Source organism: Pongo abelii, chromosome 16, assembly GCF_028885655.2.
Source record: "Pongo abelii isolate AG06213 chromosome 16, NHGRI_mPonAbe1-v2.0_pri, whole genome shotgun sequence".
Classification (NCBI taxonomy): Eukaryota; Metazoa; Chordata; class Mammalia; order Primates; family Hominidae; genus Pongo; species Pongo abelii.
The window spans coordinates 80,357,800-80,383,279 of NC_072001.2; the positions used below are offsets into that span (position 1 = coordinate 80,357,800).

Sequence of the window (25,480 nt, forward strand, 5' to 3'; positions counted from 1 at the left end):
TATAATAAACAATTATGAAACGACACTGGTTACTTTGAAAATATAGAAGAGGTATCCCAGTAGTGGCTGAAGACCTAAAAACAGCCAAAAGTAATGGTTGTAACGATATCCAACCATCAATAGGAAAAACACCCAAAAGAACATGGGAAACAGTATAGTAAATGGAAGAGAGGTTCTAAGAAATTCCTAACTAGTATGCATAGGGACTTTGTCGTCCCTCAGATTTTTAATGCAGAAATTGTGGCTATCAGAAAAGCTATATAAAAGGTGAGCTTAAATTCTTCTTTTGAAGTGCCATGATAGGCTTGAGATCTATCAAAGGATCTGAGCTTTGCCAATAAAGCAGCTGCAAAGGAGGGGGGTTGGGAGGAGGGAGGTGCAACAGAAAAGGAGATGAAATGTAGAACTTGGAAGCAGCTGAACTGCTTTAGTCACCACCGAGAAAATCTGAGCCTGTAAGGAGGATTTGTGCCAGGACAGTATACTAAAAATATTCATCCTTTTTACAAAGAAGTGAAAGGAAATTTAGGCAAAAGGCTGAGGTCTGAAATTACAGAAAGAATAATTTTTTAAAAACCATTCTTCTTTATCTTTTAATAAGCCTATACTCTAAATTAAGTCACAACATTTTAAAACTTTAGGAGAGCCAGTGCTTTTCCACTAAGCTGTTTCTCTAAAAAATAAAGCCATCTTGTTATAAAATTTTGCAAGTATATGAGTTCCAAAAGGATGATACTTCATTTTATGCTTTTACCCTTCCTCTACATATGCACAAATGTGAAATATCTTAAAGAGATTTCATTCTTATATGAGATTGCTTTTTCCATAGCTTAGAAACGTTTTTGGGGGGTAATTTTCAAATATTCTATGAAAGAGACAAGTAGATAAAATGTTAAAATCTGGGCCAGTCGCAGTAGCTCACACCTGTAATCCCAGCACTTTGCGAGGCCAAGGTCGTTAGATCATCTGAGGTCGTGAGTTCGAGACCAGCCTGACCAACATGCAGAAACCCCGTCTCTACTAAAAATACAAAATTAGCCGGGCGTGGTGGCACATGCCTGTAATCCCAGCTACTCAGAAAGGCTGAGGCAGGAGAAATGCTTGAACCCGGAAGGCAGAGGTTGCAGTGAGCTGAGATTGTGCCACTGCACTCCAGCCTGGGCAACAAGAGCAAAACTCGGTCTCAAAAAAAAAAAATTTAAATCTGTAAAACTATTAAATTCCTTCATCAACTACGGTGTAACTTGCCATTGGAATGTGGCAATATTAAAAATGGAACAGATTTGCTGCAAGTGGGGAGATAAAGTAGCTCTGTTGCCAAAAGTATACCTACATGGAGATTTAGAAATACAAAGGCGAAAGCATCCCACAGGACATTTTGGGCGAAGCTGAAGCAAAGAATAGAAGTGGTTTTCTTGCAGTGGTATGTAGTAGCCATTGATGATGATTCCCATCTAGAACTGGCAAGAATCAAGACAATGTAAAGACAAGGCACCATCTGGACTTTATTCACCTAAAAGCACAGTGCCTGACAAATTCTTGCTTGCCTGTGTGAACTGCTCCTTCGGAGTGATTTTTGCCAAAGAATCAATTAGTAAAGTAGAAGTGACTGGAGGGTTGAGAGAAAGGAAAAAAAAGTCAAGAAGTAAAAGGCTGAGCAAAAAATGCTGTACTCTAGACTTTGTAAGAAAGCAGGTTTTAAAAGCAGAGGGAAAAAATCGGCAGGAATCCATCTTATGCACATATCTTTTTAACATTTAATCCAGAGTTTCCTGTACTGTCATATTATTTTTCATATACCTCTTTTCTCTCCTGGGAAGAATCATTCGTAATCCCATACAGTGGATTTCTGAAAGCTTCCCCAAACTCCACCCTTATGCCATTACAAGTGTCTTAAAATCATCTTAAATCATTTAGCATTCTACTTGCCATAATGTATATTCTCTAATTCAACCATGCTTTCTTTCACCTCTGACTTAATCTGATAGAGTAGTTTACATCACTAAACACAACTACTTCTTATGTAAGTCCACTACCTGAATATATAATTTACTCTCCTACCAACTCTCAAGGAAAAAAGGCCATTCCAAAGACTCCAAATCCTCTTTCAGAAATTAAAGCTACTCTTACCAAGAATTTCTGAAGCTATTAAATAATATTAAATTTAATATTATTTTATAATTTATTAAATATTATAATTATTTAATTTTTAATATTAATAATTAAATAATTAATTATTTAATTATAAAATTTCATTATATATTATACATAAAATTTTATATAATTTTAAATTATATATTATATATAAAATATATTTTAAATTAAATATTTAAATAAAATTTTAATTATAAAATTTTATTATAAAAATAATAATTAAATAAATGTAATTATTTAAAATATTATAATTATTTAATAAAATTAAATTAAATAATATCATTTTCTACCTAACAAACTGATCGGCAATAAAGTTAAGGAGTATTCAAAGATGTGTGAGGGTGCAGAGAGAAGGGCCCTCAGATGGGCGAGAGCACAAACTAATAGAGAATCATCTTTTTGGAAACAATCTGGCAATACACATCTGCCTCAGCATTGATGCCTTTATACCTACTTATTCCACTTTCAGGAATCTATGGTTAAGAAAGTTAGTCAGAAACACAGATTTGTGTAAAAGGTAATTCATCGAGATGTTGTAACGAAATTGTGGCTGCAAAAATGAAAATGAAAAAGCCCTGGTATTCAGAGGTGTGTTTGCATTCAGCCCTGAATATTTTCTTAAAGCATCATTTAATAATATGCTTGTGGTGTGATAGGGGAAAAAACACATATATCACATATTGGAAACAAACCAAAATGTTAATATTGGTTGTCTCTGGGTGGTAGAACTATGGGTGATATCAGTTTGCTTTTTAAAATACTTTTGGTATCTTCTTTAAAATATATTACTTGCGTAATTAGAATAATAGTTAAATTATGTCTGAAATTGAGGCTTTAATGTTCTCTCACCAATGAATTCATTCCTGGATGTGTCCTTCACCAACCAAAAACAGACACCTCTTCCATCCTAAATATTTTAGGCACCTCTGCCAATCTCTCCCACTTACCACTTTTCTCAGGTCTGTGTGGCTTTGACTCATCCTGTACGTGTTTTCTGATTATCTAACACAATTCTTTCAATGTACACTATGTTCCTTTTCTCATAAATATTACTTTTCAAGGAGACAAGTTTTTTTTAAAGTCCTACTTAAACTGGGGTGTAAAGTTTTGTGTGTGTTTTTTTAACTCACCACTATACTAATGAGAAAATTATTCTTTTTTTTTTTTTTTTTTTTAAGACGGGGTCTCACTATGTTGCCCAGGCTGGCCTCAGACTCCTTCGCTCAGGGGATCCTCGCATCTCAGTCTTACTTGTAGCTAGGATTACAGGCATGTGCCACCACGCCTGGCTAAGAGTTTAAAGTTCTGACAAGCCACTTTTGCCATCAACATCACTATTATTTTTGCCATTATTCTTAAATAAGAAACATTCTAATCCTTTTTACTGCTATTACTCTGATGATATACCAAAGGTCATGCTCCTCAATTCTGCCTTATTTTCACCTTTTCTCGATTTGGTTTTTCATAATCATTATTAAACCAGCTTAACAAAGTTGTTCTATTTAATCCAATATCTACTGGCTGAACAACTCAAAAGTTCAGGTGGCAACGAAACTGGAGATTAACCAATTGCCATTGCCAAATTATTGTAACAGCATGGAAATTGGCTGTTTCCAGACGGTAGGGCTCCAGAGGTTATCTGAGAAGCCTGAAATTTAAATATGCATTTTCTTTGAGACCCTCTGTTACCCACCCTACTCTAATTGTAAAAAGAGTCCATTACAACATCATAGGAGCCTGAGGTGCTTAAGCTTTATAATGGTAGAGTTCATCCACGCTTGGGTTATGTGTTTAATCAGTAGCAACAACAATGTAAGTTACAAAATGTCAACATTTATTCTAGAACCCCTTTAGTAGATTAAAAACAACACATAAATGCAGATAATTTTTCTTACCTATTAACTCTGCCTAACTACTAAAAGGAAGACGGTGAGGAGAAGGAAGAGGAAGAAGATATGTTAATATTTTTCAATAAAGACTTACTTGAGACCAGCCATGAGTAAGATTTCTGGGGGAAAGGTGCATGTAGAAATTTAATTCGATGAAAAGTCTACCCTCTCTCCCCATTAGCTGTCAGACTACAGGGACTGTGTTTACTCTATTTCTCAAAAAAAGGTCAAGGGTAGATATTCAACACGCATTTACTCATGAATGATTCTTAGTACACCTGTTTGGTCTAAGTACAAACTTTATGGAATACATTTTCTGAAAAAAAATCAAACAAGCCTAACCTGAATTGGATCTTATGGAATAAAATTCATTAAATTATTTCAAAGCATGATAAATATCCTAGAAAGCTAATAACCCATTCCTTAAACTGCAACTAGAGAGAGCGCCCCTGCTGATTCCAAGTTCTAAATGATTACTCAGGGCCACAAGGCTCTTGGTCAGTGGACAGGTGACTAAGAATGTAGTAAGAGTGGAAACATTCATTTTCTTAACTGTTGAAGACAAACTAAGACACACACTTCCTATTATGTACTTGCTTCCTGACAAGTTAGATTTTCTTCTAGTGAATTGAAAACAAGCATGAAAAAGCAAAGTTAGCTGAAGGTGTGTCCCATGACATATTCTTTGTCAGAGCAGTCATTCATAACAGGAGAAATACAGGAAGTAGAGAAACAAATTCCAGGATATTAGATGCAGGTTCCGGTTTAAAAGTATCATACTACCACCTCGAATGTGTAGGATGTGCTGGAAAACACAAAGTATGTACAAGATTTGTGACAAGGGAGAACCACACTTGAAATACCTCATTATAAAGTTTAATTTTTTAAACAAAAGCATGACGGTATAAACCTCTTAGTAATTTGAACATAGCAAGTATGTTTTTGCCTTACAGCCTATAGCCTGTTCCTTCAGCTCTGAATCCCCCCAGTCTCCCAATCTCTTCCAAATCACCCAAGTCAGCAACTTCTTATACTCCAGATTTTTTTGCCAACATAAAGCATGACCCAATCACTTTATCACATCACCCTTTAATTCTCTGCATAACACATCACTCTGATCATTTTTCTTGTTTATTTTTGTGTGTCTTGCTTCACTGGAAAGTAAGTTCTATAAGAACAGGGAGTTTTCACTGTCTTTTCATCATTTATCAACAATATAAGCACAAAGTAGGTGCTCAAATATTAGTGTTATATTTAACAAAGCAAATTTTCCTTAATTATATACATTCGTAGACATAAGTGTGATAAGTTTTATTTATTTATTTATTTTGAGATAGAGTCTCGCTCTGTCGCCCAGGCTGGAGTGTAGTGGCTCGATCTCCGCTCACTGCAAGCTCCGCCTCCCGGGTTCACGCCATGCTCCTGCCTCAGCCTCCCGAGTAGCTGGGACTACAGGCGCCCACCACCACATCTGACTAATTTTTTGTATTTTTAGTAGAGACGGGGTTTCACCGTGTTAGTCAAGAGGGTGATCTGCCCCCCTTGGCCTCCCAAAGTGCTGGGATTACAGGCATGAGTCACCACACCCGGCCGATAAGTTTTATTTTTAAAGGCAGGATAAGTTTTAAAGGTTACATATGGCTTTCAACTACAATTTATATGTGTAAAGTATTTCATATGAACGAATGATGGTTAGTGAAGGTGCCACGTTCCAAAGGTATTTCTAAAGGCATTTATTTAAAAGGCGTTTGACTTTTTTGTGGTACTTCCCCCACTCTACAGGTGTCTCAGTTTTATACTATCACCTCTCAGATGAAAAACAACAAACTAAATAGATATTTAAGATTATAAATTCTATAAGCATGGACAAAGCTTTCTGTTCCAGTCCCTGTAATGCCTAAGATAAATATGAGCAAAACAAGTATTAGCCAATTAGTTTTTCTAATAGGGTTTAAAAAGAAAAAAGTAAAGGTAATTTGTATAACATAGGACTTGATTAAATAATCAATTAATTTACCAGAATAAAAACTTAATGGTAGGAAGCACTGATTTAAACTTGTTTTAGACGAGCCCTCTTTGGTCAGATTAAATGACTTACCAAACTAAAAATCCTGTCTGACCTTGGTACAAAGGTACAGTTTACAGAATAGGCTAATGACTATTTAATACAATAGCCTTTGCTGGGCGCGGTGGCTCACGCCTGTAATCCTAGCACTTTGAGAGGCTGAGGCAGACGGATCAAGAGGTCAGGAGTTCGAGACCAGCCTGGCCAATATGGTGAAACCCTGCCTCTATTAAAAAAAATACAAAAATTAGCTGCGCATGGTGGCACACGCCTGTAGTCCCAGCTACTGGGGAGGCTGAGGCAGGAAGATCGCTTGAACCCGGGAGACAGAGGCTGCAGACAGCCAAGATCGCACCACTGCACTCTAGCCTGGGTGACAGAGTAAGACTTTGTCTCAAAAAAAAAAAAAAAAAAAAAAAAAAAAGCCTTTAAAATTTAGTCATTTACCTAAAACACTTCTAACCTTCTTCAATAAATCCTCATGGGTCCAGCATGAATACACTTATATTTAAAGCCTCATCATTCCATAAAAACAGAGATCCAAGTTGATCCAAGCTGTACATCCTTTCACTTGTCCAAGATTATCTTTCAAGCTACAAATCCTAATATTCTAGAATTTGGTGAGAAACTGTCTTAGTCTGTTTTCTGTTGCTTAGAACAGAATACCTGAAACTGGGTAATTTAAGAAATTTTTTTACATACATGGAGGCTGAAAAGTTCAAGATCAAGGGGCCGTATCTGGTCAGGGCCTTCTGCAGAGTCCTGAGGTGGCCCAGGACATCACACATGGTGAGGGGGCTGAGTATGCTGGCTCACGTCTCTCTGCCTCTTCTTATAAAGCCACCAGTCCCATTCCCATGAAAACCCATTAATCCATTAATCCATGAATGGATTAATCCATTCATGAGGGTAGAGCCCTCATGACCCAATCACCTCTTAGAGGCCCCACCTCTCAATACGGCCACATTGGGGATTCAGTTTCAACATGAGTTTTAGAAAGGACAAACATTCTAGCCATAGCAGGAATTCCCTATTTCCATTAAGACAAATTTCAGGATTTTAGAAATGATTGTTTCTGCTTTTGGTTTGTGCCTTTCAACAGTAACATTATTACAGCATTGTTCCAAACTATCTACACCAAATCAACAGTAACGATTTTAGCTGTCAGATAATTTACAGCCTGAGTATTTCAGGTATATATCTATCTCCATGTCACAGTTCAATGAACAAACTGCCAGCAGAATCAGGATATCAAGACATAAGAAAGTGTAGTTTAAAGGTCTTGCCAAAGCAGTTAAACTTTGACCCTTGTTAACAATCAGCCATTACCATCTGACAGTGAAGAGCCAGTGCAACATAGTTTTTATGCCTACAGTTGCCCAAGGGAACCTAGGTAAACATTTGATATGCTCTATGGAGAGTATGTTTATTCTTCCACTTATACATCATCTCAAGGCATTAAAAGGAGGGAGGGGCCAATATATAAGAATACATTTATTAGAACTGAAGAATGCATTACAAACTCCCAGGAAGAAACTTTTAACATTTTTTAATGTACTTCCTCATAATGACTTAATTCAAAACCAAACAAAGTGTCATGTAAATTCTGGTACAGTTTCTAATTTTAGCAATGTCAAAATCAGCATGCTTTAGAGAAGTGATTCTAACAAGTTTCTTCTCTTTACAAATCTTCTGAAATCACAATTTGTCCTAACATCACAGTCTCTAGAGTACGGGACAACCTGGGTTTGAACGCAGGCTGAATCACACCTTGGGTGTGCTACTTTGGCTCAGTCAACCTTAATGTTCTCCTCTAAAATATACATAATATTCCCTGCTAGATGAGAAAGCTGCGACGATACGCCATGTAAAGTGTTTAGCACAGTGCCTGGGGTACAGCAACTCAAATGTTAGTTGCCATTACCCATCATCATCAGATTCCCACAGTTAGTCCACAAACTAATACTTTCTTGGGAGACATACCTAATGCTGTTTCCTCATTAGCTACATTGCATTGTGCCACATTTGCCCCCAGCATATCTGCTTAACTTCCTTATCACAGCGCACAAAAACTTTACTACCCTACTAACCAAGATAAAGCATATTTTTACTAAACATTACCACTTCAGTCTTGGCAATAACCCGCTATAAAAAGCACCACTGAAGTTCAAAATAACTTTCTTCACTGGAATAACAATACATATATTTACACAATATCCAAAGATTCAGAGGAGTCACTTAGAACTGATATTTCAGAGTAAATAAAAATCTAATTTAAAGAAAATGGTTACTGTATTTCCAATATTTTGTTACATGAACAATTCCAGTCCCTGAGCTTGAATAACCTAGAATTCACCTAATATTCTTCAAAATCAAATAGTTATGGCCATAAATTCACAAGGAACTGTAAAGAGTACAAAGCCACATCTTTACCTCTTAGGTAGCTTACTAGCTGACAACGTGTTTCTCATTTGGGGACCCCTGAAAATTATTTTTCCTTTTAAAAAAGCCTGTAACTCTTAAAAAAGATAAATAAAAAATAAGTGAGAACACACGGTGCTTGGTTTTCTGTTCCTGCATCAGTTTGCTGAGGATGATGGCTTCCTGCTCCATCCACGTCCCTGTAAAGGACATGATCTCATTCTTTTTTGTGGCTGCGTGGTGTTCCATGGTGTATATGTGCCACATTTTCTTTGTCCAGTTTACCATTGATGGCCATTTGGGTTGGTTCCATGTTTTTGCTATTGTGAATGGTGCTGCAGTGAATATATGCATGCATGTGTCTTTGTAATAGAATGATTTATATTCCTTTGGGTATGCACCCAGTAGTGGGATTGCTGGGTCGAATGGTGGGAGAACGTCATATAATTTCTACATACCAAGAAATAGTATTATTCTTTTCATTTGTTTTCCAGTCATTTAGAAATGTAAATATTATTCTGGGCTCTCAGGTTGTAGAAAAACAGGTAGCTAACCGTTTTGTGCTCTTGGGCCAGAGATTGCTGACTCCTGGTTTATAACGAGATGCTATGAGAGTTAATGACTTAATCATTGTAGAATACATTTCTCTTTATGGAATAAAAAATGTTATGGATGCATAAGTAGCAGTAGGTATACAGATACGTATCAAATTAGCAAAAGATGCCCTTATAATGGTCAGATTCACAAATCATGCCACATCTACAAAGAGAAGACTGATACGACTTTTGCTAATGGAACTGGTTCTATATGTGCATTTCATTCTGCACAATAAACTCAAGAAACTGAAAAAATAAAATAAAATAAATAAAAAAGCCTGTAACTCAAATTAAAGTATAAGAAACACTGCTCTAATTGGAAAAGAAGAAATCACGGAAATGCCAATGTCGCCCGGGTGTTTGCCAACAGCTACTACCTCCCAGTTAGGACTCTTCACACACAAACGCCCTGAAGGACTCTGGCAATACAAGTGTGTAGCAAGTGCTTTTTGACATATAACCATCCTTTTATGAGACAGCTGTCAGGATATGAAGTTTTATCCCTTGTTGGGGGGTCGGGGGAGGAGGAAAGGATTCTTTCCAGAACAGGTGTGCGTATGCGTGGGAGGGAGGAGCTGAATGGGGAGGAGGAAGAGGCACAGAGTATGGTTAACCGGAATGTTCAAGGAGTGCTCTGGCGACTGTGGACAGAGCAATCTGTCCAGGGCACTCAAGTGTTTAAGGAAATGACAAGTTCAGAGAGGCAAGGTGATTTGGGACCAGACTGAGGACTTCAGCTGCAAGACCAGGGCAAGGAGTTGAACCTTATTCTACCGCTGAAGCTTCTGTTTTCCTTATTTTCAGATCAAGTGATGTGATAGAGGAAACATTTTAAAAGATTTATCCGGGTGCAAAGTCCAGATGGGCTGGAGGGTGGAGAGACGGATAGGAACAACTTAGGTTACTATAAAAGTCCCTGGTGAGATAAGGACCCAAACTAAGATGACATAAACATTTCTTTCAACGGGGGTGTACCCCTTAAAAATTCATAAGCCACCTTTTATTGAAAGTGAACTACATCACTTTCAAAATCTTGTCACATCTCCATCATATATTTAACCAAGGGTTATAATCTCACAGTTTGGTCACCCCCATGACCAAAACAAATAGACCGATGTTCTTGGTCAACGGATTATTCGGCTCCTCGAGTTGAAACCCTTCATTTTCTGGGCTAGTGACAGCCAGCCAGTTCTCCACACACAAAAGGCGTTAAGTGGAACCCCCGCCCCGGCTCCGCGGCGTCCCCGCGGATCTGCCCGCCTCGGGACGGCCACTCGTCTGCGGAGTCCCGACAAAGAGCGCGGAACCTGAGCCTCTGGGGAAGATGCTATTTCGAGCCCGACGTCCTGTTACAGTCTGCAATGAGCGCTCTCCGTCCAGCCGGCGACTCCAGAGGGGAGCCTGGGGCACCTGGCACTGAGCCAGCCCGCGTGGGCCGAGCGCGGAGGCGCCAGCTGGAGGCCGTGGAGTCCCTGAGGGCCTCCCCTCGCTGTCCTCCGCGCCCGGGCTCCCGGCTTGGTCCGGCAGGAACCTCGCGAAACAACCTCAAACCCGGCCCTCCCCTCGCCTCAGCCGCCTGAGGGCCCGCGCACGGCCTCCGCGCGCCCGCCCAGGCCCAAGCCCGGCCCCCACGGGCGCCTCCGCCGCGGCCTCGCCCGGCCCCGCCGCCGGCCCCTCGCTCTGCCCGGCCCCGCTCACCCAGAAGATGAGGTTGAGAAAGACCAGCACGGTCTTGGAGGAGGTGATGCCGCACTGGCCCATGGCGCCGGTGGCCCGCGAAGGCCCGGCCCGGAGAGCGGGGCTGCGCTCACCGAGAGAGCGGCAATGGCGCCGGCGCTTCCTCGCTGGGAACTGCACGGCCTGCGCGGCGCTCCCCGCAGCCCCTGCGCCGTCGCGCAGCCCCGACCCCAGCAAGCGCCTCGCTCCTCCGCGCAGCCGCCGCAGTCCCCTCAGGGCGCCCGCGCCGCTCCCTGGCAACCGAGTCCCGCCCCCCGCGGCCGGCCGCTTCAGCCAATCGCCTCTGCGGAGGCTGCAGTGAGGCCACGCCTCTTAAAGGAGCCAAGGCCTCAGCGCCTTTTCTTGGCCTCTGGCCGCCCTTGGACGCAGATGGGTCCCTAGGGAGGTTCTGGTGGACCAAAGCCACTCTCCTCCTATGACTTACGTTTACTATGCCACCCTTACAGATGATTCAGAGCACTCTGAGTGCTATCTTTCTACCTAGCCCATTCTCCCCTAGGAAGGTTGGAGACACTAATCTCTCCCTGACCAGATTCTCCTGACCAGGTTAAAATCTTGGCAGCACTGTTGGTGAGAAGTGCAAAGAAAAACAACAAATACTTATGGAGAAACTTATTGTGCCAGGCGCTGGGCTAGATCTCAGAAGAGTCAGAGAGGAGAAAAGGCTGGTTATGGCATTAGCAAGGCAGAGACATGTTTGTGTGGGTGAGTGGTTGGGAACAAGGTCTATTCCAGGGTAGTAAGTTTTGGACCAAGATTCGCAACGATTACAGAAACATCTCTTTGCATTGCAACATTTCACATTGGAACATGATCACTGTGCTGTAGGAAGGGGAAGACAGAGAGCCTAGTGTGCTGGAGGTGAGCAAGTCCAGATCACCAACAGCCTACTATGCCAGGCGCAAGCCTTTGAGCAGACCAGTAACACCATGTAAGTGTTTCAAGTGCCATTCTTGCCATACCATGGAGGTCCTAGTTAAAGAAAGAAAAATGATGGGCTCTCAAACATGATTCCCTTTGAACATCTATCTTCTTGACGCCCCTACCCTCTGTAAATTTCTCTGTCTGCTTTGCTCTGACTGCTTTTCCTCCTTTTCCAAAACATCTCCTTTGCATTTCTTCATCCTCATCATGTCCCTTCTCATTTCCCTGCCAAGGTCTAATCAAGTCCTCCTTGTGCCTTCTCCTTGAGTGGGTCTCAGACCACCCCCCACCACATTACAATCATCTGGGCCACACAGACAAACTCCATCAGATTCTCTGGGGGTGAGCCTCAGGGAATCAGTTGTTTTTCAAAAACACACCAGGTGATTCAAATATGCTGTTAGGGCTGCAAACCACATTTCTGAGTTTACAAGCGTGGTCATGCCTCTCCTATCCTAAAAAGAAAAGCCTCTCACTTAAACACCGTGTTTTACTTTTTCTTTCTTCTCTTAGCCAAGGTTCCTAAAAGAGTCATCTCATCCAGTGCTTCTCAGACTTCGCCTTGCACACAGATCACCTGAGGATGCAGAGTCCAGGTGGTGGGGGTGCAGCTGGGCCCCTCTTTGTAGCAAGGGGCTGGACTTCTGCCCTTGACTCTTTTGCTTCCCACTCACTTTTTTTTTTTTTTTTTTGAGATGGAGTCTCGCTGTGTCGCCCAGGCTGGAGTGCAGTGGTGCAATCTCCGCTCACTGCAACCTCCGCCTCCCAGGTTCAAGCGATTCTCCTGCTTCAGCCTCATGAGTAGCTGGAATTACAGGTGTCCACCACCACACCTGGCTAATTTTTGTATTTTTAGTAGAGACGGGGTTTCACCATGTTGGTCAGGCTGGTCTTGAACTCCTGACCTCATGATCCACCTGCCTTGGCCTCCCAAACTGCTGGGATTACAGGCGTGAGCCATCGTGCCCGGCCTCACTTTTTGACTCACTGCCATGTGGCATCACCCCCACAGTGCCACCGATATCGCTCTTGTCAATGTTACCAGTGACTTATCTGCTACCCCTTCTCTGAGGTGGCATATATCATGGTTAAGAGCACAGGCTCGGGGACCAGGTAGCCTAGCTGGGTCCTCTCTCTGTGCCTTAGTATCTCCATCATAGGGAGAAAATGATGATGACATTACTTCCCTAATTATCATGTGATTGCTGTGAGAATTAAGTGTGTTCATACACATAGAGCTGTCAGAAAAGTACCTGGCACACAGGTGCTTTGTAACCATCGGAGTTTACTGTTTCTGAGACCTAGCTGTATTTGGCTCTGTTGACTTCTTCGTACTCAGAACTCTGCCTTTCCTTAGCTTCCATAACACCATCATCTCTTAGTTCACTGTCTGCCTTTGCAGCAGCACCTGTTCCTTGCACCCGTTGGATGTTGGTGTCTCCCAGAGTTCTGGCTTTGGTCTTTTGATTTTCTCAACCAACCTGGGCCAGCTCACCCAGAGCACTGGATTCCGTTGCTATCCACGTGCAGGACTTTCCTGAACCTACAGCTTCAACCCAGGTCTTTCTCTCAATTTCCTTCCCATGAATCTGACTGCCTGCTGCGTTGCTCCAGGTGGACTCATTTATTGATTCAACACATTTATTGGTTACCTACTCTGTGCCTAACCCTATGCCAGGTACTGGGGGGTGGTTCTAGCAACACAGTGGTTAGACCTGGGTGTGCGATGGCCCCAGGGAGCTTGCAATCCAGAGCAGAGATTCAATGCTAATTATGAAATTATTTATCTAATTGCAACTGGGATAAGCAATACAAAGGAGACCCTCAGGCTGCTGTGAGAGTTTATAACGGGGACCATACCATAACCTTGTATGGGGTTAACTTATATGTGTGCCAGACCCGGCAGGTCCCAAACTGAACTCATCATTTCCCCTCAACCTGCCTCTCCTCTACCTGTGTTCCTTAGCTTCATGAATAGTCCACCCATCCTTTTCCCTGGGCCAAGACTTGGATATTATGACCCACAGTCGTCCCTCACTGACCCCTTCTACCCACTGAGAGGATCCTTCTTACTGGAAAATTAGCCTTCCTGGGTAACTCTTGGAACTCCAAATTCCTACTGCCCAGTGCTCAGGAAGTCTGATTTTACCTCCACTGACAAAGTTGCTAAGAAAGAGAGCAACTGAGGGCATGAAGTCCTTCCCAAGGAAGCACAGACCCACTCTGTCTCGCTGCATCTGACAGTGGCACACCTGTCTGGGGAAGATGGGAGGATGGAGCAATTGTGACTTCGCTTACTGACCCCTGGCCTATAACTTGCCCTAATAAACTCTGTTTTTCAACCCGTACTGTGTGAAGTAAAATTCACTCTGATCCATGTTGTATGACACAAAGAGTCTATCTTTTACCAAAAAAGAAAAGGCTTATTCATTTTCTTTCCATTGTAAAGCAATGCCTGCTTGTGGTGGTTTGTGCCTTTCTTTTTTTTTTTTTTTTTTTGAGACGGAGTCTCGCTCTCTCGCCCAGGCTGGAGTGCAGTAGTGCGATATCGGCTCACTGCAAGCTCTGCTTCCCAGGTTCACGCCATTCTCCTGCCTCAGCCTCCTGATTAGCTGGGACTACAGGCACCTGCCACCATGCCTGGCTAATTTTTTGTATTTTTAGTAGAGACGGGGTTTCACCGTGTTAGCCAAGATGGTCTTGATCTCCTGACCTCGTGATCCACCCGCCTTGGCCTCCCAAAGTGCTAGGATTACAGGCGTGAGCCACCGTGCCCAGCCTGGTTTGTGCCTTCTTAAATCTGCTCTGTAGTATGATTTGGGCCATTGCAAATAATAACAATACCCGCTTGTGGCCATTTGTCTTTTTTTGTGCTATCCTGCATTGGATCGCCCTACCTGTTTGGGAAGATCCCCATTGTATGAATTTTGGGGGCACCCAGACTGGAGCCTGACAGTCTTTCTCCCTGCACTCAGGCAGCTAGAACATGGCCATGTGATAGATATTGGCAAGTCAGATGATCCTGCCCAGAAATCTGGACCTTCAGGGAGTGACGCAAAGACACAGGGACAGTAAGAGTATTTACGGTGGCAGTGCAGGCATTGAGTCTGGCAGCAGCGCCGACTGTGTGTGCCGGGGTGGCAGTGCCGGCAACAGCCTCCTAAACACACCATCACTGTGGTTTGACATTGGCTGAGATCCCTCCTACTAAACCTTCCACAGCTTCCAGCATTCCAAAGGATGCTGGAACTACCTAATGTTCTTACAATAAATCCTTTCCTGCTCAAGGTAGCTGGAGTCTATTTCTGTAATTTATCATCAAGAATCCTGATGAATACAATGATTGTTGTAGAAAAATCGGAAAATTCCAAAAAATAGAAGAAAGAAAAATATTCATTTCTCTACATCCAGGGGAAAAAAAAAAAAAAAAACTATGAACAATTTCTCCCAGTCTTTTACTATGTACACATTTCAATATAATTGTAGTTATGTGATTTTATAAAACTTTATATACTTTAACCTGATTGGAAAAGTATTTTCTGCATTCAAAGTTGACATATATCCATTATAGAAAATTTGAATCTACAAGAACAACCCAGAGATAACTATTATTAATAATCTAGTGTATTTCCTTAAAACTTTTCTCTGCATTTTTAGAGAATACACTGATTACTCCGAATTTTTATGCAGAGTGAACTGAGACATTTTAACAGTTCCTAGAGAAAAGATGACACAAAGAGGTGCTGGGGATGGATAATACCTTCCATTTGCATCGTGTATTACTCTTTACCAATTAAAAAGCCTTAATACATTCAGGCCTTTAAAGAGGCAGAAAATCATTATGCAAGTTTCTTGGCAATGAAAATGCATATTGTGCTGCCCCACACAACTCCACTTCTACTGACAAAATACAGAAGACCTTTTGTTTAGCTATTTTCCTGGCACCATGTCCCAAGCTCTTTAAAAGTCTGTCTCTTATTGGCAAGTGCTGGAATACAATAGGAGTCATTACTGTTTTTCGCGTCATCAAACATGGCAAAGATGTCGCATGAATTGCGGGATGAATTATGTAGCTTGGGAAACACTTTTCCAGGAACTGGGAAAGGAGTGGAATAGACACACAGCTGACAGGCCGAGTCAGTGCGGCGGCAAAGAGCATGGGTCCTGGGACCAACTGCTGAGATTTCACTCTTGGTTCTTACTCCTCAGGTGACCTTAGCCAAGTTACTTTAAACTCTCTGGGTCTCAGTTTCCTCACCTGTAAAATGAGGAATAATATTTGCTAGTATAGAATGGGCACAGTGGCTCACCCCTGTAATCCTAGCACTTTGGGAGGCCAAGGCCAGTGGATCACCTGAAGTCAGGAGTTGAAGACCAGCCTGACTAATATGGTGAAAGCCCGTCTCTACTAAAAATACAAAAAATTAGCCAGGCGTGGTGGTGCATGCCTATAATCCCAGCTACTCGGGAGGCTGAGGCAGGAGAATCACTTGAACCTGGGAGGCGGAGGTTGCAGTGAGCCAAGATGGTGCCACTGCACTCCAGCCTGGGCGACAAGAGTGAAACTCTGTCTCCAAAAAAATATATATATATATGTGTGTGTGTGTGTGTGTATATATATATACACACACATACGTATACACGCATATTTTTCTCTAGCAAATATATATATGTGTATATGTATATATGTATATGTGTGTATATGTACACATATATTTATACATACATATATGTATATGTATCTATGCACATATATGTGCATATGTATATATGTATATGTGTGTGTATATATATACACATACACACACACACACACATATATATGCTAGTATAGCAGTCCCCCTTATCCTCACGGGTAAGTTGCAAGCTCCCCAGTGGGTGCCTGAAGCCAAGGACAGTACAGAGCCCTATGTCTACTGTGTTTTTCATGTAATTACCAAGAGGGCTACTGAGTGACCAATGGGTGAGTGGTGTATACAGCGAGGGTACACTGGACAAAGGAAGGATTCACATCCTGGGCAGGATGGCGAGAGATTTAATCATGCTACTCTCAATGGTGCAAAATTTAAAACGTATTGTTTACTTCTGGAATTTTCCTTTTAACATTTTCAGCCCGTAGTTTACCGTGGGTTTCTGAAACCATGGAAAGTGCGACTGCAGATAAGAGAGGACTGCTGTGTTTTCTTCAAAATGGGGGTGGTGATAAGAATAATAACTATTTCGGCTGGGCGCGGTGGCTCATGCCTGTAATCCCAGCACTTTGGGAGGCCGCGGCAGGCAGATCACGAGGTCAGGAGATCGAGACCATTCTGGCTAATATGGTGAAACCCCGTCTCTACTAAAAATACAAAAAAAAAATTAGCAGGGCTAATGGTGGCAGGCGCCTGTAGTCCCAGCTACTCGGGAGGCTGAGGCAAGAGAATGGCGTGAACCTGGGAGGCGGAGCTTGCAGTGAGCCGAGATCGCACCACTGCACTCCAGCCTGGGCGACAGAGTGAGACTCCGTCTCGAAAAGAAAAAAAAAAAAAAAAGAATAATACCGATTTCACAGAGTGCATTTAATCTGAGATGATTACATGAGAAAACAAACACAAAGTACTCAGCTCTACTGCTCAGCAGCACATGACACGGACGACAGCCAGGTCACTGAGTTTAAGGAGCCATAGAAGTCCTTTACATCACAATTTGCCAATTCCTACTTTTTTTTTTGAAACGGAATCTTGCTCTGTCACCCAGGCTGGAGTGCAGTGGCCCGATCTCGGCTCACTACGACCTCTGCCTCCCGGGTTCAAGCGATTCTCCTGCCTCAGCCTCCCGAATAGCTGGGACTACAGGCATGCGCCACCATGCCCTGCTAATTTTTTGTATTTTTAGTAGAGACGGGGTTTCACCGTGTTAGCAGGATGGTCTCGATCTCCTGACCTCGGCCTCCCAAAGTGCTGGGATTACAGGCCTGAGCCACCTCACCCGGCCCTTACTTTTTTTAATGAAAATTCTTACTGAATTAAAACATACACTCAGAAAAGTACACAAACCATAAATGCATGGCTTCACTGTTACAAAGCGAGAGCAGTTGTGAAACCACCACCCAGATGAAGAAATAGAGGGTGGCCAGCACCCCAGAAACCTTCTCTCCTGGGCCCTTGCCGTCGTTACTCCCCAGCAAGAGCCACCACTATCCTGACTCCTAACACCGGATCAGTTTTATCTGCTTTTGAACTTTTTATGAATAAAATCTTGCATATAAATGAATCACAAAGAGTCATGATCTTCTGTGTTTAGCATCTTTCACTCCACATCATATTTACGGGTTTCATGTATGTTGTTGCATGAAGCAGAAGTGTATTAATTTCTTGTGAATATTCATATTCAATTGTATAATTATAGCACAATGAATTTATTTATTCTATAGTTGAGGGACATTTGGATTATTTGCAATGTTTGTTTGTTTGTTTGTTTTTTGTTTGTTTGTTGATACAGAGTTTCGCTCTTGTTGCCCAGGCTGGAGTGCAATGGTGCGATCTCGGTTCACTGCAACCTCCATCTCCTGGGTTCAAGTGATCCTTCTGCCTCAGCCTCCTGAGTAGCTGGGATTATAGGCATGTGCCACCACATCCAGCTAATTTTGTATTTTTAGTAGAGATGGGGGTTTCACCATGTTGGCCAGGCTGGTCTCAAACTCCCGACCTCAGGTGATCCACTCCCCCTCGGTCTCCCAAAGTGCTGGGATTACAGGCATGAGCCACCACGCCCAGCCAATTGTTTGCAGTTTTTAGGCTATTTAGAGTAGCGCTGCTATGAATATTCTTGAGTCCTCCAATCCATGAATGTGATATATCCATATCCCTCTCACCCTTTATTTAGGTCTTCTTTAATTTCTCTCAGTGATGTAGTATGTAGTTTTATACATCTTTTATTAGATTTATTTCTAGATAAGTCTTGCTTTGATGTTATTGTAAATGGTCTCATTTTTAGAATTTCACTTTCTAATTATTTGTAGCTATTAGTAGAAATACTACTGTTTTTGGCTTGGCGTGGTGGCTCATGCCTGTAATCCCAGCATTTTGGGGGGCCGAGGTGGGTGGATCACCTGAGGTCAGGAGTTTGAGACGAGCCTGACCTACATGGCAAAACCGTGTCTCTACTAAAAATACAAAAATTAGCTGGGTGTGGTGGTGGGCGTCTGTAATCCTAACTACTCAGGAGGCTGAGGCAGGAGAATCTCTTGAATTCAGGAGGAGGAGGTTGCAGTGAGCTAAGAAAGATTGTGCCATTGCACTCCTTCCTGGGTGACAGAGCAAGACTCCGTCTCAAAAAAAAAAAAAAAAAAAAAAAAAGATTAAAAAAAGAAATCTACTGTTTTTTGTATATAGAGAGGGTATCCAGCAACCTTGATAAATTTTATTGATTTTTAAGGGTTTGTATGTAGATTTAAAAAAAATTTTTTTTAGAGATGGAGTCTCACTATGTTGCCCAGGCTGGAGGACACTATTCACAGGCATGATTGTAGTGCACTGGAACCTTGAGCTCCTGGGCTCAAGAAATCCTCCTGCCTCAGCCTCCCAAGTATTGGGACTAAAAGCACATGCCACTGTGCCAGGCTTTATCTGTAGATTAAAAAAAAAATTCCTATGTACATAATCATGTTGCCTATGCATAATAACAACTTTATTTCTTTTTTTCCAATACATAAGACATCAGATTTTTATTTTTTTTCCTGCCCTATTGCACTGGTAAAATCCAGCACAATGTTGAATGGAAGTAGCGATAGCATGTCTTCTTGATTTATTTCTAATATCAGAAGAAAACATTCAGTATTTCACCACTCAATGTGATGTTTGCTATAGGGCTTTTTACAACGCCTTTATAAGATTATTTTTAAGAATTACTTGTTTGCTAAGAAGTTTTTTATTTTTAAACCATGAATGAGTATTTAATTCTATCAAATACTTTTTCTGCATTCCAGCCTGGGTTGCAGAGTGAGACTCGGTTAAAAAAAAAAAAAAAAAAAAAAAATCCCTCCTTGCAGGGACATAGACACTTTCAACAGCATCTCAGTTGAACTGCCTACTGAAGCAAAAATTCTTCTGTAGAAAGACCACCTGACTTTAATGAATGGCCCTGTAATCTGAGGGGAGAAGGGAGAGAAAAGAAAGGCACTTTGGGGTCCCTTAAAAGAGGAGGTGACCGGCCAAGCATGTTGGCTCATGCCTGTAATCCCAACACCTTGAGGCCAAGGTGGGCTGACCACTTGAGGTCAGGAGTTCGAGGCCAGCCTGGCCAACATGGTGAAACCCTGTCTCTACTAAAAATACAAAAAAAAAAAAAAATTCTCTGGGCGTGGTGATGGGTGCCTGTAATCCTAGCTACTTGGGAGGCTGAGGCAGGAGAATCGCTTGAACCTGGGACACGGAGGTTCCAGTGAGCTGAGATTGTGCCACTGTACTCCAGCCTGGTCAACAGAGCAAGACTCCATCTTGAAAAAGAAAAAGAAATGTGGAAGAAGGAGAAAAGAGTAGATGGGAAGTGTTATTCCAAGAGGGAGGCGCAGGGAGCCCTAATGGCCAAGGTGGGGCACAAATCCACTAAGCACTGGGGATCAAGTAGAGGCAGGGGAGTGAGGGCACTGCCCAGGGGCCAGGGAAGCCTGAAGTTCGGGTTGGAAACAGAGGCAGGGGGTAGAGATCCCTTCCCCACATCACCAATTGCCAGTGATTGTGCCAGGGTCTAGGAATCCAGATAGGGCTACTTGAGATGCTGTGTGTCCACCAGAGCCCAGGGAGAGAGCTGAACTGTGCCTCCCCCATGCCCCGGATGGGCCGAGGGACAGGGAAGCTGCCTGTCCTGGGCCCACATTCCTGGGTACTGCCCGGATGGAGGCCATGGATGAGGGAGGACCCTCGGGAGCAGGGCACAGAGGTGGGCCCAGCAGTACTGGGGACAGGGAGAGACGGGGGAGGTGCAAGGGAGGTTTTGACAATGTTTATGTTTTCACAGCTGCCAACTCAGGGTGGGGGAGCAATTGCTGGGTGAGAGAAAAATAAGCTGAGCAACTTGAGCTGGTTAAGAAACTCATTTCTGAACTTCATAGGAAGAGTGGGGGGAAGCTGAGGAGTTGCCTAGGCCAGCAGGCCTTGTAGAACATAACAGTGATGGGCTTTTATCCCTGCCATGACCAAGCCCTAGGCCAGGCACCTCCTGACTCCTGCAGACACCAGTTGATGCTTCCTCTACTCAGTTCTCCCCACCAGGAGACAGACCAGAAGCAGCTCTGGATACTGCTGCACTTTTGTCTTACATGAAGTCTCTGGGGCTCATCTCACCCTTTGGGGGTCAGCTGGCTTCCAGTGAATTGACCTTTTGGCTCAAGGGTTCCCAGAGAGACAGTCTCCTACTTTGGGTTCCCACTTTGCTTATGTAGGGTTTATACAATATAGGATCTTCTCTTTCTCCAGAGTTTCAACCTCAAGGTGGGGTAAGCCCCCTCGCAGCTGCTCTTCACCCTTGTCTGAGCATAAGCCCACACTCCTCTCACTCCTGTATGTCTCTCTTTCATCTCCCAGCTCCTGGAGAGCATCCACTCCCTCCCTCCCACATGTGACTTACAGTAGACTAGACTGCACACCTCCAAGCATTGCTGTGGAGAGGAAAAGAAGACTTTTGGGATTTTGGAAATACTGAAATTCCCAACAAAATTTCTCTTCAGCCTATGGTATCTCTATTGCCAGGAGCCCAGGACATAATAATTTCAGTGGAATTTAAAATGCATCATTTCAGAGCCAGGCATGGTGGCTCACACCTCTAATTCCCAGCACTTTGGGAGGCCCAGGTGAGAGGATAGCTTGAGGGCAGAAGTTCAAGACTGTACCCTAGCTCTACAAAACAAAACAAAAATACATCATTTCATGATATGGAAAGGTCTCTAGGATTGCTAAGTGAAAAAAGGCAAGGCACAACAGATGCTTCTTTTTCAAGGAACACAAATAAATGCTCCCTTTGGGCAAGGAGGGTAGAGTAAGAAAATATATTGGGGCTGGGCACGGTGGCTCACACCTATAATCCCACCACTTTGGGAGGCTGAGGCAGGAGGATCACTTGAGGTTAGGAATTCAAGACCAGCCTGGCCAACATGGTGAAACCCGGTCTCTACTAAAAATACAAAAATTAGCCAAGCGTGGTTTTAGCCGGGCGTGGTTGCGTCTCCCTGTAATCCCAGCTACTCGGGAGGCTGAGGCAGGAGAATCACTTGAACCCGGGAGGTGGAGGTTGCAGTGAGCTGAGATCGTGCCACTGCACTCCAGCCTGGGTGACAGAGCAAGAGTCTGTTTCTAAAACAAAAAACAAAAAACAAAAAACAAAAAAAAAACAAAAAAAAAGAGAGAGAGAGAGAAAATATATTGGTATTTGCTTATATCTGCATCAAGAAATGCTGGAAAAGACTGACCAGAAATGAACAAAAGTGGTTACCCATGGGGGACTAAAGAATAGGATGTCTGCGAACTGGAGTGGGAATGAGACTTCCTAAGGTATTCCTTTTCATTTGGCTTTGATTTGTGAACCATATAAATATTAGCCATAATTTTAAAATAAAAATAAATTAATTCTATAATGTCTAAATTGAAGGGCACAAAAACCCTCTCATGGGACTCCGTGGGGGAGTGTGTTAACGCACAGACACAGGGACTGCTAAGGCTCATGGGATTGGGAAACTTACAGGGCGGCGGCTGTCTCTGGGGGCCTCCTCGCTCCGGTCGGTCGGTCGGTGCCTCTGCGCCTCTGCCAGCGGGCTCCGCATTTGCATCCGTCCCGGCTTCTCTCCGATCACTCAGGCTTGCCACCTACCCAGTCGGCTTTGCTTAGACTGGATTGGCTCTCCCGGATCGGGTGTGACCCAATCAGCTGTGGCCATGGGGACGTGGTAACTCTGGGCTCTCAGGGCTGCCTAGCACCCGTCTCCCTCTTCCTGGGCTGTGGGTGGAGACAGTTTCAGAGTAGAGGAGTTTACTCTGACAGGACGACAATCACAGGATTGCTTGGTACAGGCTGTTGCTGGATGGGTCACTCAAAGTTCGGGGTAAAGGTCCAGCCTGCAATGGGGACCCCTAGACACGAGGGAGCAGATGGAAGGTTCTCGGGTGCCTGAAGGAGAGAGGCAAACCAGACGGCTGAGTAAGGCATCCGTCCCAACTTGCTGTATGACCTGGCTTCTCCTCTTGGCCTCGGTTTCTCATTTGTGGAAAGGGGATTGGGCTGGATGATACTCCGAGGTCCCGTCCATCTCTAAAGGGGGAGAAGCAAAGTTCAGCAAAAAAGCACTCAATTAGGAGTCCGGAGACCTGACTTCAGGTGCCTCTTCCTCGACTCCTAATCAGACCACGTGACCTCCATGAGCCTCTGTTTCCTCCACCAGAGCATGGGGATAACACTCCCTGCACACTGCCATAAGAGCTAAATAAACTCCTGTGCACCAAATGTCCTGTCAACTGTCCTGTGGGTGTAGATGGGTGAACATAAAGGCCATCACCTCTATGAAATGGGGATGTGACCCCTTCCCTGCCCCCTGTCAGGATGACTATGGGCTCAGATGAGGCAGTAGGACCCTGGTGGAGGGACTGAGTACCGGACTGGGACACCAGAGAGCTGGGCTCTGTCATTTGCCAACTGTGTGGCCCTGGCCTAGGGTTCTTCGTCTCTGGGCCTGCACTTTTTCTCCGTGAGGTGGGAATGACAAGGCCTGCCTGACAGGGTTGTAGCAAGAAAATGAGAAGGTGAGTGTGAGGGTTGTTGTGTGAACTGTGGAGAGCTCTGTGGTGACAGGAATGATGAATGCGACTGTTCCCTGGTTCCCCAGTTCCCACTCTGGCAGCCCAAGCCAAAGGAGGATAAAGTGTGATGTTAATTAAGCTCAATGACATCCCCCTCCAAAGCCCTGGGAGGGGTACTAGCAATGTATTTACATGGTCCTAACGTTTCTGTAAAACCTGTAGGAGTAAAATGTTTTGACTACAATCAGTGAAGATCACTGTCTCTTCCACTCCAACTTCTGTGTCATATTTCCACACATGTTGGATGGTTTGGAATGGCCATGGCATTTTGGGGATCTGGCTAAAGGGAAGTTGAATTAAAGACATATTTGTTTGGTTTAGTGGGATCTATTTATGTGGCTTACAGTGTAAAGTTATTACTAGCCATTCTGGTTTAGTAATGGTTTCCAGGAATACTCCTCCTATCCACCAATACTCACCATGCTGACTCACCCGTCATTGTGACATGATGGTGCAGGGCCAGACGCCACATTGAAATATGGATGTCAGCTCCCACCACTGGCAGTTTGTGGAAGAGAAACAAAGTTTGAAATGTACAAATCCAGAAGTTTGTCTGTAGAAAATTCTTACACTATCAGAACATGGGACTCATTTCTCATGCCCAGTCAAAATGAAAGTTCTCTCTTGTCAAGAATATATGCAATAATGTAGCATACACCATGACGCATGTGCCACACATTAGTTTCTCTTTAATGACATTCATGCAAAATAAAATTGATCAGAATTCCATTGTTAGGCCAGGCACAGTGGCTCATGCCTGTAATCCCAGCACTTTGGGAGGCCAAGGTGGGAGGATCACTTGAGCCCAGGAGTTTGAGACCAGCTTGGGCAACATGGTGAAACCCTCTCTCTACAAAAAATACAAAAATTAGCCAGGTGTGGTGGTGCGTGCCTGTGGTCCCAGCTATCTGGGAAGCTGAGGTAGGAGGATCGCTTGAGCCTGAAAGTCAAGGCTGTGGTGAGCCGTGATAGCGCCACTGCACTCTAGCCTGGACAACAGAGAGCCTGTCTAAAAAAAAAAAAAAAATAAATAAATAAAAAGAAAAAGAAAAAGAAAATCACTGCTTATAGTGAGTGCTTGAATGTTACAGCAGTTCTACAAGCAGCAAGTACTTTTGTGTGTGAAGTTAGATGTTTTATGCACTCCAATATATGGAATCACATCTTGGTGTAACTGATGCATCTTGTCCTGATAAGGTCTGGTAGTTCCGGATGAAATGGCACATGAAATTGCCACCAACACAGCAAGACAGCCTGAAGAAACAAGTGTTCCTGCGACAAAACTCCTACATGTGCTCATCAATAAGTACAGTGTATGTGACATAAGAGTAATTTTATTACACAATTATGTAGCTCAAAGCAATGTAGTAGCAATTTAAGTGCATCTGAATTGCTCTCCTTAACGAGCACCATCAATTCAGAGTATTTAAGATTGGTCCTCAACACAAGAAAACTTGAAAACCCTGAAATCTTACAGCTCATTTATAAAAGAAATTTGATAAAGGTTTCCCTCAACTTGACAACAATCCTAAAAATGTACACGACTTTACCAGTAAGTCATGAAGCCAAAATAGATTTTTGTAAACTATCACTAATAAAATAACAAATTAGTCAATCATACCACGGCAAGCAGTGAATTATCTTTCTATTCTCTTTATAGAAAATGGCAGCACGAAAGTACTGTCATATGAAAAAGCAGCCAAAAGATATGTAGCAAAAATGAAGGGAAAAAAAGATACTATAAATGTTTATTAAGCACTGAATAAAAAATATACTGCTATTGGGGGGGATTTTGTAATATTTGTAGTGTCAACTTTTCTGATTTGTAGGTTGTTTTATTTTCTCATTCCAAGTAACTATTCATGTTTG

At 43.0% G+C, this 25,480-nt stretch overlaps 1 protein-coding gene across 2 annotated transcripts in view; it reads right to left on the reverse strand.

Moving 5' to 3' along the window:
* Positions 1-24,104, reverse strand: part of TSPAN3 (tetraspanin 3) — a 38,704-nt gene extending 14,600 nt beyond the window's left edge. Inside the window, exons 1-2 of one of the 2 annotated variants that reach the window (XM_009250054.4) lie at positions 24,031-24,104; positions 22,501-23,066 (exon numbers count right to left, since the gene is read on the reverse strand). In XM_009250054.4, the coding sequence (XP_009248329.1) occupies positions 22,501-22,587 (87 nt within the window). In that variant the 5' untranslated portion in view covers positions 22,588-23,066; positions 24,031-24,104. 2 annotated transcript variants of the gene reach the window in all.
* Between the last annotated feature and the right edge of the window lie 1,376 nt (positions 24,105-25,480).